Source organism: Camelus ferus, chromosome 20 (assembly GCF_009834535.1).
Source record: "Camelus ferus isolate YT-003-E chromosome 20, BCGSAC_Cfer_1.0, whole genome shotgun sequence".
Taxonomy (NCBI): domain Eukaryota; kingdom Metazoa; phylum Chordata; class Mammalia; order Artiodactyla; family Camelidae; genus Camelus; species Camelus ferus.
The window spans coordinates 10,695,800-10,713,046 of NC_045715.1; the positions used below are offsets into that span (position 1 = coordinate 10,695,800).

Here is a 17,247-nt window from a genome sequence, read left to right on the forward strand (position 1 = left end):
GGACACAAATATACCTTTACAGGAAGCTCCAGCCTCACCATTTGGCTCACTGTTAACAACAGCATATGTCTCACTCAGTGATCAGTGGAAAAGATGGGTGGAATTTTATTGGAAAAAGCCATCTGGGAGAGCCTGACAGCTGTGCGGGAAAGAGCTTCACAAGTCTTTGTGAGGAAACCGTCCCAGAGGAAGAGCCATTCTGTTTGGAATTTTCCTTTGTGCCATTTAGTTCAAATACGTATTATCTGTAGTGTAACCACTGATAAATGAAGAATATAAAGCAGCATGCTAAAATCAAAAATTTCACACTTAATGAGTTTTTTTCTAAGAAAAATAATTAGCCTCAAGGAATCTTTGACTACAAATCCATAGGTCACAGAGGCCAGGTACTAAAAGACCACAAGAGTCTTCAGATGCTTTTGTTACTCTTTCATGTAATAAGGTAATAAGGTAATGATGGTATAGTAAAAGGGAACTTTTAGTAAATGCATTAAAAAGCCATTATGGAACAAATGAGATCTGTGTAGTATATACTAAAAGGTGTCTAAAGAGAGTTAATGAAGGGTCTAATTTCAGAACATAACCTGGACAATAAGATAATCTGTTTTGTGAAACCCTAGTAACTGTCTCCCTGCTAGAGGCACTCTCAAATTCTGTACAGAGACAGCAAAACAGTGACGTATCTGGTTAGGTCAGGTCAAAAGAAATGTGCAAACGCAGTAGAAAGCCTTCATTCTCTTACAGCCCTCTGTTATCTAAGAATTAACAGAATCTTCTGTTCTAGATGAAGGTAACAGTCTTCTTAAAGTAGGTCATATAAAATAAACTAAGCAATAGAGAAAATTCAGACAAGCCCTTGACATTATAAACTTCAATATAGGAACAGGATTAGACTACCCTCTAGTGGAAGTTCAAGAGAATTCAATAAATACTTTTCAAACAGTTCACTAGTTTTACAATAAAATGCACAGAATAAGAAAGGATACAGAATCTGGATGACAACACTCCATTTTACCCTTACTGCCTTTCACTATACAGAACACTACACTGCTCATCTCACCACATTTCATGTACGGTTTTGCATTTGAACAATTTTGCAGGACAAGCTAAATCGCATAACATCCATCCACACCCTTGTGTCAAAGACGATGGCTTTGTAAATTTGCAACGGCTAGAGAGACTCCCACTAGAATGTCAGCATCCTGGTGGCAGTTACCCGGTCTTGTTCACTGCTGCATGCCCAGAGCCTACAAACAGTGCCTGACACTCAGCAGATACCTAATATGTACCAGGCACTGTGCTGAGTGCTTTCCACCCATCATCTCACTCAATCCTGCAACTACCCTTAATTTTGCAAATAAAGAAACTAAAGCTTCATGCAGTTAAGAAACCTGCATGGAGTCTCACAGATCAGGAGCTGCGGAACTGGGATCAAAACCCAGATCTGAGAGTCAGCCCATGGCCCTTATTTTCGAATTCCCAGCATATCTTTATCATTTCTTTTTGCATGATAAGCCTTACCAGTAATTATTTATTACACAGGCTTTTTGTGAGCTGGATGGATCACACCACATTAAAAAAAAAAAACACAACATGAATGGATTATCTGTTCTTAATTCCTGAGGGAGCATGTAATCAGGAGTCATATTTTTAAGCCATAGCATAACACAGCTAAAAGCATCATCAAAGGTCCAAATTGCTCACATTATATTAATCCCTTATTCTTTAATAAGGGCACACTCTTTGGAGAGCAAGGCAAGACTAAAAGAGTTAAGTAGTCTGGAAAATGAACGGACTGATTGGATATGGATTTGACAGTGAAAGGGTAAAAAGTTTAAAGACGTTAAGAGAATCTTGTGACTACATATATATGAGTTATTATTTTCCTCTAAGTTATTTTTATTTTTTATTATTGCCTGACTATTTAAGCCTTGTAACATCATGCCAAGGTATTTAGGTAATGATAAAGTATTTTGAGGCTACCAAAAAATGAAAGAATCTACAGTATGTGAACAAACATTTAAATTCAAATGATTCAAATATCTAAGAATGATGCATAAACTTGTTAAAATGAATTCACAAAATACATTAATGATAATAGATATGTTTCTACAACCTACCAAATTTGGCTTCAGAATTATTTTCCTTACGCAAAAGGAACAAACGCAAAAATAAACAAACAGGCCTACTGTGAAACTAAAAAGCTTTTGTTCAGCAAAGGCAACCATCAACAAAATGAAAAGGCAACCTCCTGAATGAGAGAAGATACTGCAAGAGGATATATCTAATAAGGGGTTAATATCCAAAATCTATAAAGAGTTCACACAACTGAATATCAAAAAAACAAAATTAAACAATCTGATTAAAAAGTAGGCAGAGGACTGGAATAGACATTTATCCGAGGAAGACATCCAGATGGCCAACAGACACATGAAGAGATGCTCGACATCACTAATTATTGGGGAAAAGCAAATCAAAACCACAATCTGTCAGAATGACTATTATCAAAAAGACAATTAACAAGTGTTGGTGAGGATGTGGAGAAAAGGGATCCCCTGTACACTGTTGGTAGAAATGTAAACTTGCTGCAGCCACTACAGAAAACATACGTAAGGTCCTCAAAAAATAAAAAATAGAACTGTCATATGACCCAGTTATTCCACTCCTGGGTATTTATCTGAAGAAAATGAAAGCACTAATTAGGAAAGATAGATAGATAGATAGACAGACAGACAGACAGATCGATCGGGATACATATACAATCCTATGTTCACTACAGCATTAGTTACAATAGCCAAGATACAGAAGCAACCTAAGTGTCCATTGACTGATGAATGGATAAAGATGTAATATATAGATATACACAGTGGAGTATTACTTAGCCATAAAAAAGAATGAAATCTTGCCATTTGTGACAACATGGATGGACCCTGGGGATACTACACTAAGTGAAATAAGTCACACAGAAAAACAACTACCGTATGATTTCACTTTCATATGGAATCTAAAAGACAAAGTAAATGAATAAACAAAACAAAATAGAAACAGACAGACTCATAAACACAGAGAACTGGTAGTTGCCAGAGGAGAGGGTGGCTGAGTGGTTGGGTGAAACAGGCGAAGGGGATTAAGAGGTACAAACTTCCAGTTATAAAATAAGTCGGTCCTGGGGGTGTGATGTACAGCACAGGGAATACAGTCAATAATACTATGATAACTCTGTGTGGTGACAGGAGGCTACCAGACTTAGCATGGTGATTAATTCATAATGTACATAAACATCAAATCACTATGTTGTACACCTGAAATTAATACTGTATGTTAACTACTTTTTTTTTTTGGTTGGGGGAAGATAATTAGGTCTATTTATTTATTTTTACAGGAGGTACTGGGGATTGAACCCAGGACCTTGTGCATGCTAAGCATACACTCTACCACTTGAGCTACACCCTCCCCACCTTGTATGTTAACTACTTAAATGAAAAAAAATATGATTCAAATTACTTGGAAGTGACTATCTGTCTATAATACCAGTATTTCAGAGAATCCTTTAGCTTTAATTTGCTTTCAGTGGTCAATGTTCTCAGATTAGTAAAGAGAGAATTCAAGTGAGCACTTGGGAAGCCCACCCTACTCATTTAAGAAGCCAAAATGCAGTTTCCAAAGAGAAGGTATTACATCTCTAAATGTCAGACTTTTCCCGGGATATTAGAATCCTAATTGAGAAGAAAATACAGTATATTCTATTTTAAGAAAGACTTATTTAAACTGCATTTCCTAAGCAGAATTGACTATGAAAATAATTAGAATTGTGGCAAAGGGCATTTCATCAGCAGAGTGGTATCAAACAAAGAAAATCTATAAACAGAACTTACTCTCAGCTGGAAAAAAAAAAGAAGGGGCTATTATCGTAGGTATCTCTGCAAAGAAATACACAACCAATGGAAAGCAAGCAACTCAAAGAGATACATGAAGAGCAGCTAAAAGGAAAGTGGCTAAAAGGAATATTCCAAATATCCTGGAGGCTTTTTCCATCAGTTAGTTATCAAAGACTTGAGAAGGCTCATTCCTATACCTGCAAGAGGGAAATAATGCAGAGGGCCTTAATCCTACGACTCAGAATCTCTCTTCCATGCCCTGCCTTCAGAAATTGCAAAACACTGATGCCAGGGCTTCAAGACTGCTGTTCGTGGGGTCTATGGGCAGCTGCCATCCTAACCACCTCACCCCCACCGAGGATGTCATCCCCCTGGGTTGGGATCCTGGATCCACATCTTATTGTGTGACCCTGAGCAAGTCACAACCTCTCCGAGCCTAACCTTCCTTATCTGAAAAGTGGATAATAAAAGCTACTTTCGCAGGGATCTAGTGAAGATTGAAGGTAACATCTGTAAAGCCCTGAACAAATTCTGACACACAGTGGGTGCTATAATCATGAGCTACTGTTATCAGCAATAGCACTGCAGATACCATTCGGGTCTATTTTATTCACACACACACAAAAACCTGTTTTATGATTTGCTAATTACTTGTGTTGTAAATCAGCTTTGTTTTGCCTTAAAAAAAGTAATATTTAAAAAAGAAGAGATGATAAGAAGGTAGGGATACCCTACCTATTAGGACTGGATCAGGTTATTAGCTCACAAAACTCATCTCCAAGGTAGATAGCTCCTACCTCTTACTTCACTAAGATCGTAAGCTTGGTTAGAAAATAATAAGCCACAATATTATCCAAAGCTGTGGCCCTGCCAAGCACAAAAGTTAGTTTTCTGAATATAAACCCAAGAAATGAAGAGTACCAGCATAAGCCATCCCAATGAAAACAACCAGCAGAAACAAACTTCCACAAGGTGTAAATTTAGCCAAACAGGCACCCCATTTAACTGGATCTGTCTGATCTCTCAGTTTGCGGAGGGGAAAAAAGCCTATTTCAAGACATGAAGCTCTGAGCAGACCTAATTTTTTAAAACCATTTAAAAATTTATTTATGTGTTTATTTTACAATGTCTTATTTTTTAAATTGAAGCATAGCTGATGTACAATATTGTATGTTACAGGGATACAATATAGTGATTCACAAAGTTTTAAAGGGTATGCTCCATTTATAGTTATTTTAAAATACTGGCTACATTCCCTGCGTTGTACAATACATCCTTGTAGCTTGTTTTACACCTGATAGTTTGCACCTCTCAGTCCTCCACCTCCATCTTGCCCCTCCCCTGTCCCTCTCCCCACTGGTAACCACGAGTTCCTTCTCTACATCTGTGAGTCTGTTTCTTTTCTGTTATACTCACTAGTTTGTATTTTTTTTAGATTCTACATGTTAGTAGTATCTTACAGTGCTTGTTTTTCTCTGACTTGTTTCGCGTAGCATAACGCCCTCCAAGCCCATCCGTGCTGTACACCAGAGACTAGCACCACATTATAAATCAACGGTACTTCAATTAAAAAGCAAACAACCAACCAACTAACCCATTTAAAGTATGGGCAGAACTGAACAGACATTTTTCCAAAAGAGGAAATGCAGATGGCCAACAAGAACATGAAAAGTTTGAGCAGACTTAATTTCAAAAGTAACAGCTTCCAGAGTTCATCCTATAGTCATAAGAAAGCCACCCTAATCCCTTTTATTTCCTACATTTATACTTTTAAACAGAGACTGAAAGTCACGAAGACAAGCCTAAGTCACCTTAAGAATCAACAAAATTATGTTTCCGGAGCAGAACCAAGGCAGAAAAAGTGGTGTGTTTTAGAAATCATTTCTAAACTTCAAATCATTTTTTGTCTAATCCTCACTTAATCAGCATATGAAATTAATCAGAACTCATTATTTCCCCCCAAATCTTGGTAAGGAATAATTTAACGTAGTCTTAGAAAGCTTTGGAATTACACCAACTTATTTTCATTCCCAGAAGTAATGTATAGATTCAACCGTAAAACTTACTCAGATTTGCTGTCATGGATTCTAAATCTGCGATTAAGCCTGGAAGCTGCTGAAGCTGCTGCTGTAGCTCGACCAGGCTCGTCTGCTTCTTCTCCCAGTGTGCGGAGAGCATGACCACCTCGCTGTCCACCAGCTGCAATGCAGAAGAGGGGGGCAAGAGTAAAGCCAGTCTGTAGGCACAAAGAGATTATATTCAGCGTGATGAGAGCCAGTCAGTGTTATCTTTAAAAGCCCTTCTCCTGAGTACAGAGAGGCTGAAGTTGTTTTCTTTCTTAGAAAAGAACCACCTTAATATTCAGTGCAGAAAACCTCAAATTACTGCTTGTATCACAAAGTGCATCTTAACCTAGAAAAGAGAAAGTTCAGCAATGACCTTAGAAGTCACTTCTAAGTATACCCTATATTTAAGTAAACCATGTATTTGAAAATCCAAAAAATAAAACAAAAAAACTGCCACTAACAACCAAAGAGAAAACAAAAACAAACCCAAAACATAATGAACGGGTAATTATTTGCTTTGCAAAAGGAATTCTTTTAAAAGAAAAGTTCCCGAATGCATATAGAATATATTATGATTCAATTTACATTTAAACAGGGACATTTACTGCATAAAGTAAAGTAAATGGTACTTGCATATGATGGGAATATTGAGGCAACTGATAAACCCCAGAAAAAGAAGAAAAGGGTTTATACTAACAAAGAAGAAGTTCAGATGTGAAAGGTTCCTAATAGCAGGTTATGAGATGCTAGACTAGCCTAAAATCAGACTGTAAGGAAAATGACAGACATCAGTTTCTCCTAGGCAATTTTGTTTTGGTCTCAACATGGTGAGGAATGAAAGGGCCCAGAACAAGATTTAGAAGGAGCAAGGAGAGGTCATCTTCTGAAAGCATCACCAATGACAGGCAAGAATCGTGAAAGATGCCTACATTCTGTCCAATAAGTACAGACTGCAAAATCCATCATACAGCAGAAGAAAATGCATTTGAATTTTATATGTAAATCAGAGTTTACAGTTACCAAAAAAGGGGGGCAATTTACACATCCCAAGATAAAGATTCTTTAAGAGTTGAAATATGAATACAATGATTTTTACTAAATCTCACTAAAGAAATAAATTTTAGAGGAATAAAAATATCAAAATAAGGTAGAAAATTATTTAGATGTGGTGCTGGACTGCTTTAGTTTCTACATTTTAATATATTCTAGGCATTCACAACATTGAAATAAAAGAATTAAGCTATGACAAGGAGTTTAGCAAGCTGCCTCCTCCCCTCACTGTACCCCCACCTCCCACACCCCCCCACTGTTACTCAGCCCACGTGGGAGGGATGACCACCTCACATACAAGCCTCAGCTCAGCTGGGGAGGTGACATCAAGCGTTACTCCAGTTGCATTTCTCATTAGTTTTGTATACTTAAAAATGTCTGTGCCAACCGGATTTATAAAGATCCCGAAGAGTATTTAAAACACACTAGGCAGCCCTAACAGAGACAGCTGTGATGTAGTAATAAGGAAACCAAGGCCTGAAACAAGGATCTGTGTCCACAGGATTCATTTATAGTACTCAACAAACTTCTGGTGACTACCCACTCTGTGCCAGGCACTGGAGACCCAACGGTGAACAGAGAAAAAACAAAATCCTGCCCTCTTGGTGCTTTAGTCTGGTAGTAGGTCCAACAAATACTCAGCTTCAGTTTTTAAACTCTAAGAAAAATTAACTCCTGTATCACAGAGTTGATCTGACAATAACATATTTTTCCTGATACATGGTGTATTTCTTTAAAAGCTTGTTAAATCTTAACTACTCTGGTTAATTAAGTTAATACTTTCAAAAATCTATAACAAATTCTAGATATTAACTATTTCTTACTGAAAGTTAAAGTGCAAAATACTTAAATATTAAAACTTAAGTACAGAACAGTTCACATTTTTCACAAAATTAAAAATTTATATTCTGCATATAGAATACAAGAAATATAGAGACTATATCAGAATGCATTAAAACATCATTTTAATTTAAAAGAAGGGAAAGTTGAATAGATTCTCAGAAATCATTATCAATAATTATGTAATAATACTAAAACATTTTGAGCATTTTCTATGTACCAGGCCCCATGCTAAGCAATTTACATATATCTTATTTAAACAGAGCAACCTTGTAAACAGAGCAATATTACCACCTCCATTTTACGGATGAAGAAATTAGGTGTAATAAAGATAAGTCAACTTCTCAAGGGCCACAGAGGACCTAGATTCAATCCCAGGGAATCTGACACTTAAGTCCATGCCCTTAATCCATATTCTAGGGGTTGTGTTTTAGGGGGGCATGAAAGGAAGAAGAAACGTAAAAAGCTAGCAAAGAAGGGGTTCTGAAAAACTGTATTTCAACTTTACTTAGTGATAATAAATGAGCTATCTCCAGAAGGCCAATTTTTCTCCTACAAGCAAATAATTCTGAATAAACCCAAATTTAACACCAGGAAATCAAGTTTAAGTAGCAAGACAAATCCTTAGTGCTTCATTCCAAAATTCCTCCTGGCGGACATGCGGTTAGGAGAAGGAAGAAAAAGCAGGAAACACCAATGATTTTCAAAATGGGTAATATTAGGACCTTACTTTGTATAAAACTCAACAGTTCAGAGTTTTGGGAGCATCTTATTCCATGTGATTTCCAAACAACTTTGCTTGGTAAGCAGGCTAGGTGAGTTACACCATTTTATATATGAGGAAACTAAAAACAGAGACTACATTCATCTGCCCAACGTCAAAATGTATTACTGCAGAAACTAGGGGTTCCTACACCCAGTTTAGTTCACTTTCTACCACAGGCAGGAGAGATCCAAGCTGGAACTCAAGAAAGAGTGACACATGTCTAATGCAACCAGGTTACAGACCAAATTGTTAAAACATGACTCTTAAGAGTTCAATTTGAAGGCACCCAAATATTTCACAACAATAGGAAGCAAAAAAAATGCACTGGAAGTCTAACCTTAAAAAGGTACCCTTGGAATCTAACCACTAAGTCATTAGTTACTACATATTCATTTATATATTGCTAAGGGAGGGAAAAAAAAACCCCACAAAGAACTTGTAAAAAAAAAAAAAATGTAGAAAAAGCCTAGACAGCAAAGTTACCATTGACCAAACTATTTTCTAAGATGTTGCTCTGAATTTTAAGACTACTTAGTAAGAATTAGCTTTAAAGCAGCTGAGTATAAAATAATTTGTTAACAAGACTGAATTGTCCTTAAGTATATTTGCCCTGGCAGTCTGACACTGTTTGGTTAAAGGCCACTGAAGATACATGAGCATGGTCTGACAAAATAAACACATGATAAAAACACTTTGCACATTAAAGATACACATTTTAGATGTTTACATATGTCTCAACAGTACGTCAGAGAGCTTTAAAATAAAATTTCCATTTTTAAAGCTGAGGACTATATTTCTGGAAATCAATAGAGGCATTTTTGATCAGATACGGGTTTTAAAATAACCAAGTACTCAACTAAGAAAAAATTTAAGGCCCCCTAAATAGCATAAATTCAACAACAGATCTTACAGGAAACTCTTCCTCCTATATATTTTATTATGAAACACTCCTTACAATCAAAGCAATAAGTTTTGTTAAAGCTCCTCTATGGGATATAGTCTTCATCGAACACTGTGGGACTCATTCACGCTGATACAGTGCAGCAGTTCACTAATGGTCACTACTGTACAGTATCTGATTTCATGGATAATAATTTATTCTATAGCTGGACTTTGGGACTGTCTCAAGTTTCACTAAAATCCTCTAGTTGTATTCTCGTACAAAACTCCTGGTGCATACACGCAATTTTCACAAATTAGTTACTGACATGTCAAAGACATTGAGCTCGTCACCTCCCAGAGTAGTTCCACAGGGCTTGGAGTAACTATACCTCCCCTAGCCACCTCGGACTTCAAGTACTCTCAGCTACTTGTCACACAGCGAATGGATGACACCACGCCAATGTTATCCAAGGAACTCTATGCCATACCAACATTACCAGGAGAAAGCTAAGGATGCAGTGCTCTGGAAGCACCCCTAGGGGTGGAACCACTGCTTGAAAGGCATGTGCAACTTCAACCCCTATTTTATGCCAACTCACTTTTTCTAACATGACTGTGTCCATCGATGTGAACTCCCTAGTTCTACTTGTTCCTCATCATCTGTGACGATGGGAAAACTGTCATCTATGAATAATGACCGTCTGCACAGAAAATTCAAGGCTTCTTAAGTTTTTCATAATCTAATGAGTGTAAATTTGAGACTTTAATTTGTATTTCCTCGAATACTAATCGAGTGAGGACACGTTTCCATGTTCACTGGCCACTCACGTTTTTTTTTTGGTGTTAACGCCTGGTCATATCTTGTGCTCTCTTTTTATTAGGTAATTGTTCCCTTTTAATGGTTTGTAGAGGTTTTCCATATTTTTTTTAAACACTTGTCCTTTGTTTCGTGACTTGCTTAACTTTTTCATAGTGTTGTTTGATGAACAGAAGCTTTGATAAAAATGATCAATATTTTAATTTATTGCTGGTGATTATGCCTTATTTAAGAAGTCTTTCTCTACCCTGAGCTCTTAAAGCTTTTCTACTATTTTCTGAAAGATGTATAGCTTTTCCTTTCACATTTAACTCTGATGGAGCCAAAATTTGAACCAAGATCTTTAGCTACTTTTATTTAATGTTATATTGGAGGTTCTACCCACTATAAAAAGCCATGAAGAAATGAAAGATTGGTAAGTTTTTTCCCTTCCCTTCCATCTACACAAAACAACTCCTATCCCTGAATGCAAATTATTAGAATAAGAGCTTTTAGCAAGATGACTGAATATGGGATAAATATACTACAAGTCAGATCCTGCAGGTTTGGGTAGATATCAGGACAAAAGTTATCTTCTATTAAAAACTTGCTAAAATGTTTTACTCTGAGTAATTTTATTGAATGTATTTTCTGCATCTAATGATCATATATTTTTCATTTGTTAATGTGGTCAACAGCATTTAAAAGATTTTCTAATGTGAAACCAACCTTTTTGATCTTGGGATAAACCTGGTGTATTTTGTTTTTTATGAATGGGTGGACTTGGTTTGCCAACACAGCCATCGACTGCAGAATGTCTCCCAGGTAAAATGCCTTTTGTTTATTATCCAGCATTCACAGACAAACACATATACAAAGTTCTGGCTAATATTTATATAAGAAAATTTTATATTTAAGCTTGATATACATTTTAAAACAATGTGTGAGAAGATCCTCAAATTAAATTTCAAATAAAATTGCTAGAATATCAGAATCACAAGACAGTACAAGGAGCCCATGCAGAAAGAAGATGCGTGCTTTTCTGTTAATTTGGGGAAGGGCATGGGGGATCAATCTGTGGGAATCTTGAGAGCCCTAGGTTTACAAGCTTCATCCTTGCAGAACCTGTGTTTGTTTCTGTTGGGTGACAAAAAACATAGCCACTTGTGGCCCCTTCATTTAAGTTAGTGGTTCCTTGATCTTGCAGGAAGTGTAAATTAAGAGCCCCACGCTCGTGTGAGGCCAAGACCACGGAAACAAATCCGAAAAGGATACTAGGTATGTTCCAAGTTGTCATAAAGACAGGTTTCCTCCTTGCCTCCTTTTGCCAACAGGTAGCTTTTCTTCGTCTTTTTTTTTTTTTTTTTAAGCTTCCTAGCTTAACCTTTCACAGAGAGATGTAGCCACTTCAAATATCCAAGAGCTTTATGCAGGAATCACAGACTGAGGCTCAGGTCCCCATAGACAAAGTCTCAAAATCCCCACAGACATAAACCTCTAAAGCTTTTGTTTTAGTATTTGACCCCAGATTCCATGTTGGTTTTTCTTTTTTTTTTTTTTTTTTAAACCACTCTGATTTCAGTTCCCTGTTTTTTGTTTGTTTTTTTTTTTTTTCCCAGCCTTCAGTCTAAATTAATTAAAATCAAAATCAAAGAAGTGGTTTTAGAAAGAAATAAAGCTTGACTGGCCATCAATAGCACAGAGTATTTGATCCTGGCTTAAAAAGCTTTAAATATATTTACTAAATAATTTTAATTACAAGTTAATTTTATTCATTGTAACTCTATGGTGCTAGAAAATAGTTTGTTCTTCTAAGTGACTTAAGCATGACTCTTGAAATTTTTATATTTATTTGCTAATATGCAAACTAATGGTTTTAGGTAGACAAAGCAAAGTTAAACTTTTGCCCAAATAATAAGGAATTCTTAGTGAGTAGAAAATTACATCTTATAATTTACATATACTACAAAAGCATCAGACTCAAATTTAAAGCATTATACGTGGATGAACCAAATGTTTACTTGCGACTCTAGAATAAAAGTTATAAACTCTCTAAGCCTAATGAAACTAAACTACTTGACTGAGAAATTATGAAAATGTGCTTTAGTTTCATAATAAATTACAAAATTCCACTGCAGATATCCTACAAAACATTAATACAATTACAAATTTAATTTCTTAAAAACTAGCATTTAACACTGCAAAAAGATATTTTTCCCACAAGTTTAAGATTAGCCAAGTCCTTACCTCTCCAGCACTTGCGCATTCCTTGGCTCTCCTGTGGAGTGCAGCCCATGTATCTTCATACCTAAGAAAAGCAAAACACTAACTCAAAATACAAGCCATACATTAAGAAAATACTATCTAAAGAGAAACCTGGAACATCCAGTGGTGTCAGAAAGGAAAAGCTCAAAAAATAATGGGGATATGTTACAAAAACACAGAAGTCAACTTGAAGAGACGTACAATGGCCAAATCTGGGACAATTTGAGCAACAAAATAAATACTGGTAGCAATGGGTTGTAACTCAAAGAATAAAATGAATATCCATGAATTCAGTGATTTAAAGAAATAACTGAATAAATAAATGGGGGAGAAAGGAAAAACTCCTCCCTGCAGAATTCTAATTAATAATTGTAGAAAAAATTTATAAAAATAGAAAATCACCATTTGGTAAACATAATAATTATTTCAGGTAAGAACGGTAATAGATCCTAAAATTAGTGGTGAAAGTATGAAGAGAAACAGGATAGTTTCACAGTCTCCAAGTATCTCCCCACAGGATACTCATTAATTTAAAAGGGGAAACAGTATTAAGAGCCGAGAAACCTGGCAGACACTTCTTTAAACCAAGTGACCAATACTAACATCAACACTAATGAGACATATCAACCTCGTGTGCCTAAAGATATGACGCACTGGAACTACACAACACTATTCTTCTAGCATTCTCCCATAAAGGCACTAACTTGAATTTCATCATGAGAAAATAGCAGATACACACAAATTGAGAGGCATTTTCCAAAATAACAAGCCAGCACTCTTCAATAGTGTCAAGGCCACAAAAAACAAAGAAAGCACAAGAACTGCTACCGATTAAAGGAGATGAATGAGATATGGTGACTAAATACAACTCGTGATCCTTGATTGGACCCTGGTCCAGAAAAAAGTGCATTATCGGAACAACTGACAAAATGAGAAAAAGGTCTATAGATTACGTATCAATGTTAATTTCCTCATTTTGATAATTGTACTATTGTACATGATCCTCAAAATATACAAAGCAAAAACTGACAAAATTGAAAGGAGAAGCAGTTCTCCAATAACAGACTTCAGTAACCTACTCTTAATAATGCATCAATTGACCAGACAGAGGGTAAGAAAAAAGAGAACATGAACAACAGAATAAACCAACTAGATAACAGACATATACAGAACACTCTACTCAACAACAGAATACACATTCTACTGAAGTATACAAGGGACATTCTCCAGGAGAGAACATGTGTTAGGCCACAAATGAAGTCTTGATAGATTTTTAAAGGCATATATGAGAAATCTCTGAACCTTCTGCTCAATTTTGCTGTGAACCTGAGAATACTCTAAAAAAAAAAATAAAGTCTATATTAAAAAATAAAAAGATAGCTACCATACAAAATATCTTCTCTGACCACAAAAGATTGAAGTTAGAAATAAGTAACAGGACAAACACTGAAATATTCACTAATTTGCAGAAGTTAAACAATATGCTTTTAAACAACCAATGAGTCAAACAAGAAATCAAAAGGAAAATCAGAAAATATTAAGAGACGAATGAAAATAAAATTACAACATATCAAAACTATGGGTAGAAGCAAAAGCAGAGCTAAGAGGGAAATTTATAGCTATAAATGCTTATATTAAACAAAGAAAGATATCAGCAAACCAAATATAGTAGTACATTAAAAGGATCACACACCATGATCAAGTGGGGTTTTTTCCAGGCATGCAAGGATGGTTCACCATCCACAAATCAAGTGATGTGATACACCACATTAATAAAATAAAGGATAAAAATCATATGATCATCTCAATAGATGCAGAAAGAGCATTTAACAAAATTCAACATCCATTTATAAAAACTCTTAGCAAAGTGGGTACAGACAGAATGTACCTCAACAAATTTCATATATGACAAACCCACAGCTAACATCATACTCAGCAGTGAAAAGCTGAAAGCTTTTCTTCTAAGATCAGGAACAAGACAAGGATGCCTAGTCTCACCACTTTTATTTAACATAATGTTGGAAGTCATAGCCAGAGCAATTATGCAAGAAAAAGAAAGAAAAGGCATCCAAATTAGACAGGAAGAAGGAAAACTCCTTATTTGAAGGTGACATGGTAATTATACATAGAAAACCCTAAAGACTCCACCAAAATATTGTTAGAATTAATAAACAAATTCAGTATAGTTGCAGGATGTAGAATCAACATACAAACATCTCTTTCTATACCCTAGAAACAGAAAGTGAAATGAAGAAAATAATCCCATTTACAATTGTATCAAAAACAATGAAATCCCTAGGAATAAATTTAACCAATGAAGTGAAAGACCTACACACTGAAAACTGTAAGATTATTAACTAAAGAAATTAGAGAAGACACAAATAAGTGGCAGGGTATCCTATGTTCATGGATTGGAAGAATTAGTATTGTTAAAATGTTCACATGCTCCAAAGTGATATCCAAAGCAATCTACAGAGTCAATGCAATCCCTATCAAAATTCCAATGGCATTTTTTGCAGAACTGAAACTAACAATCCTAAAATTTGCATGGAATCACAAATGATCCTGAATAGCCAAAACAATCTTAAGAAACTGGAGGCATCACACTTTCTGATTTCATACTTTATCACAAAGCTGTAATAATCAAAACAGCATGAAACTGGCATAAAAACGGACACAAGATCAATGGAACAAAATAGAGAGCCCCAAAATAAACCCACACATATAAGGTCAATTAATTTACAACAAAAGAATCAGGAATACACAATGAGGAAAGGACAGTCTCTTCAATAAATGATGTTGGAAAAACTGGACAGCCCCATTGGAAAGAATGAAACTGACAACTACTTTACACCAAACTTAACTCAAAATGAGTTAAAGACCTGAATGTAAGACCTGAAACGATAAAACTCCTAGAAAAAAACAGGCAGTAAGCTCGACACTGGTCTTGGTGATGATTTTTTTAAATCTGACACCAAAAGCAAAGATACCAAAGTAAAAGTAAACAAGCAGGACTACATCAAACTAAAAAAGTTCTGCAGAACAAAGGAAACTATCAATAAAATGAAATAGGTAACCTACTGAATGTGAGAACATATTTGTAAATCATGTATGTAATGAGGGGTTAACACCCAAAATATGTAAAGAAATCATGCAACTCAATAGCAAAAAACCAATCTGATTAAAAAATAGGTAGAGGCTCGTAACATTTTTCCAAAGGCATACAAATGACCAACAGGTATATGAAAAGGAACTCAACATCACAAATCATCAGAAAAATGCAAATCAAAACCACGATGAGATACTACCTCAGCCCTGTTAGATGGCTATTATCAAAAAGACATCAAATAACAAATGTTGGTGAGGATGTGGAGAAAAGGAAACCCTTGTACACTGTTGATGGGAATGTAAATTGGTGCAGCTACTATGGAAAACAGCATGGAGGGTCCTCAAAAAATTATACAGAGAATATAGCCAATATTTTGTAGTAACTATATACTTATTTTCATAACAGCTTTATTGAATTTTAATTGACATACCATAAAATTCTTGCTTCTAAAGTGCATAATTCAGTAGTTTTTAGTATATTCACAGAGTTGGGCAACTATCACCACTATCTAGTTTCAAAACATTTTTATCACCCTGAAAAGATACCCCTCTCCCATTCGCAGTCTTTACGTATCCCCTCTCTTCTCCCGACCTTGGCAACCATTATCTTTGTCTCTATGGATTTGCCTATTCTGGAGAATTCACATAAATGGAATCATACAATATGTGCCCCTTTTATTGGTTCCTTTCATTTAGCATGATGTTTGAAAGTTTCATCTGTAGTGTAGCATAGGTCAGTACTTCATTCCTTTTTGTGGCTGAATAATATTTCATTGAATGGAGATACCAAATTCTGGTTATCCATTCAGCAGTTGATGAATATCTGTGCTGTTTCTATTTTCAGGCTCTTATGAATACTGCTTTATGAATGATACTGCTATGTACATTTGTGTACAATTTTTTACATGGACATAGGTTTTCAATTCTCTTAGTGTGAAAGTGCTGGGTCACATGGTAATTCTACATTAAACTTTAAGAAACTACCAAACTGTTTTCCACAGCAGCTGTGCCACTTTATATTCCTACTAGTAAAACATTAGGGTTCTAATTTCTCCATATCATTGCCACCACTTGTCAATATTTGTCTTTCCGATTACAGCCATCCTAGTGGGTATGAAGCAGTATCTCACTGTGGCTTTGATTTGCATCTCCCTTATGACTAATGATGTTGACAATCTTCTTATGTGCCTATTGGCCATTTGTCTATCTTTTTATGGAAATGTCTATTCAAATTCTTCATCTATTTCTTCATTGCATTGTTTATCTTTTTATTGTTCAGTTACAAAAGTTCTTTATATGTTTTAGATACATAACTTAGATGTATAATTTGCAAATATTTTTACCCATTCTGCAGACCATTGTTTCACTTTCTTAATGGTATTCTTTGAAGTGCAAAAGTTTTAAATTTTGATGAAGACCAATTTATCTTTTTATTTCTTTGTTACTTATGTTTTTGATGTCATAGCTAAGAAAATCATGTATTTTAACAGCAGAAATGAATTGGAGAAGAAATGGTATAACATTAAGTAATCAAAGTTAAGAAAATTATTAAGGACTCAAATTCAGAATCAATTTTATTGCAACAAAGAAATCATA

General features: G+C 35.4%; 1 protein-coding gene across 1 annotated transcript in view; it reads right to left on the reverse strand.

The window, feature by feature from the left end:
- Window positions 1–17,247, reverse strand: part of DTNBP1 (dystrobrevin binding protein 1) — a 91,301-nt gene that overhangs the window by 64,685 nt on the left and 9,369 nt on the right. Inside the window, exons 4-5 of the mRNA XM_032462528.1 lie at window positions 12,526–12,586; window positions 5,945–6,077 (exon numbers count right to left, since the gene is read on the reverse strand). Of these exons, the coding sequence (XP_032318419.1) occupies window positions 5,945–6,077; window positions 12,526–12,586 (194 nt within the window). The remainder of the gene's footprint in view (window positions 1–5,944; window positions 6,078–12,525; window positions 12,587–17,247) is intronic.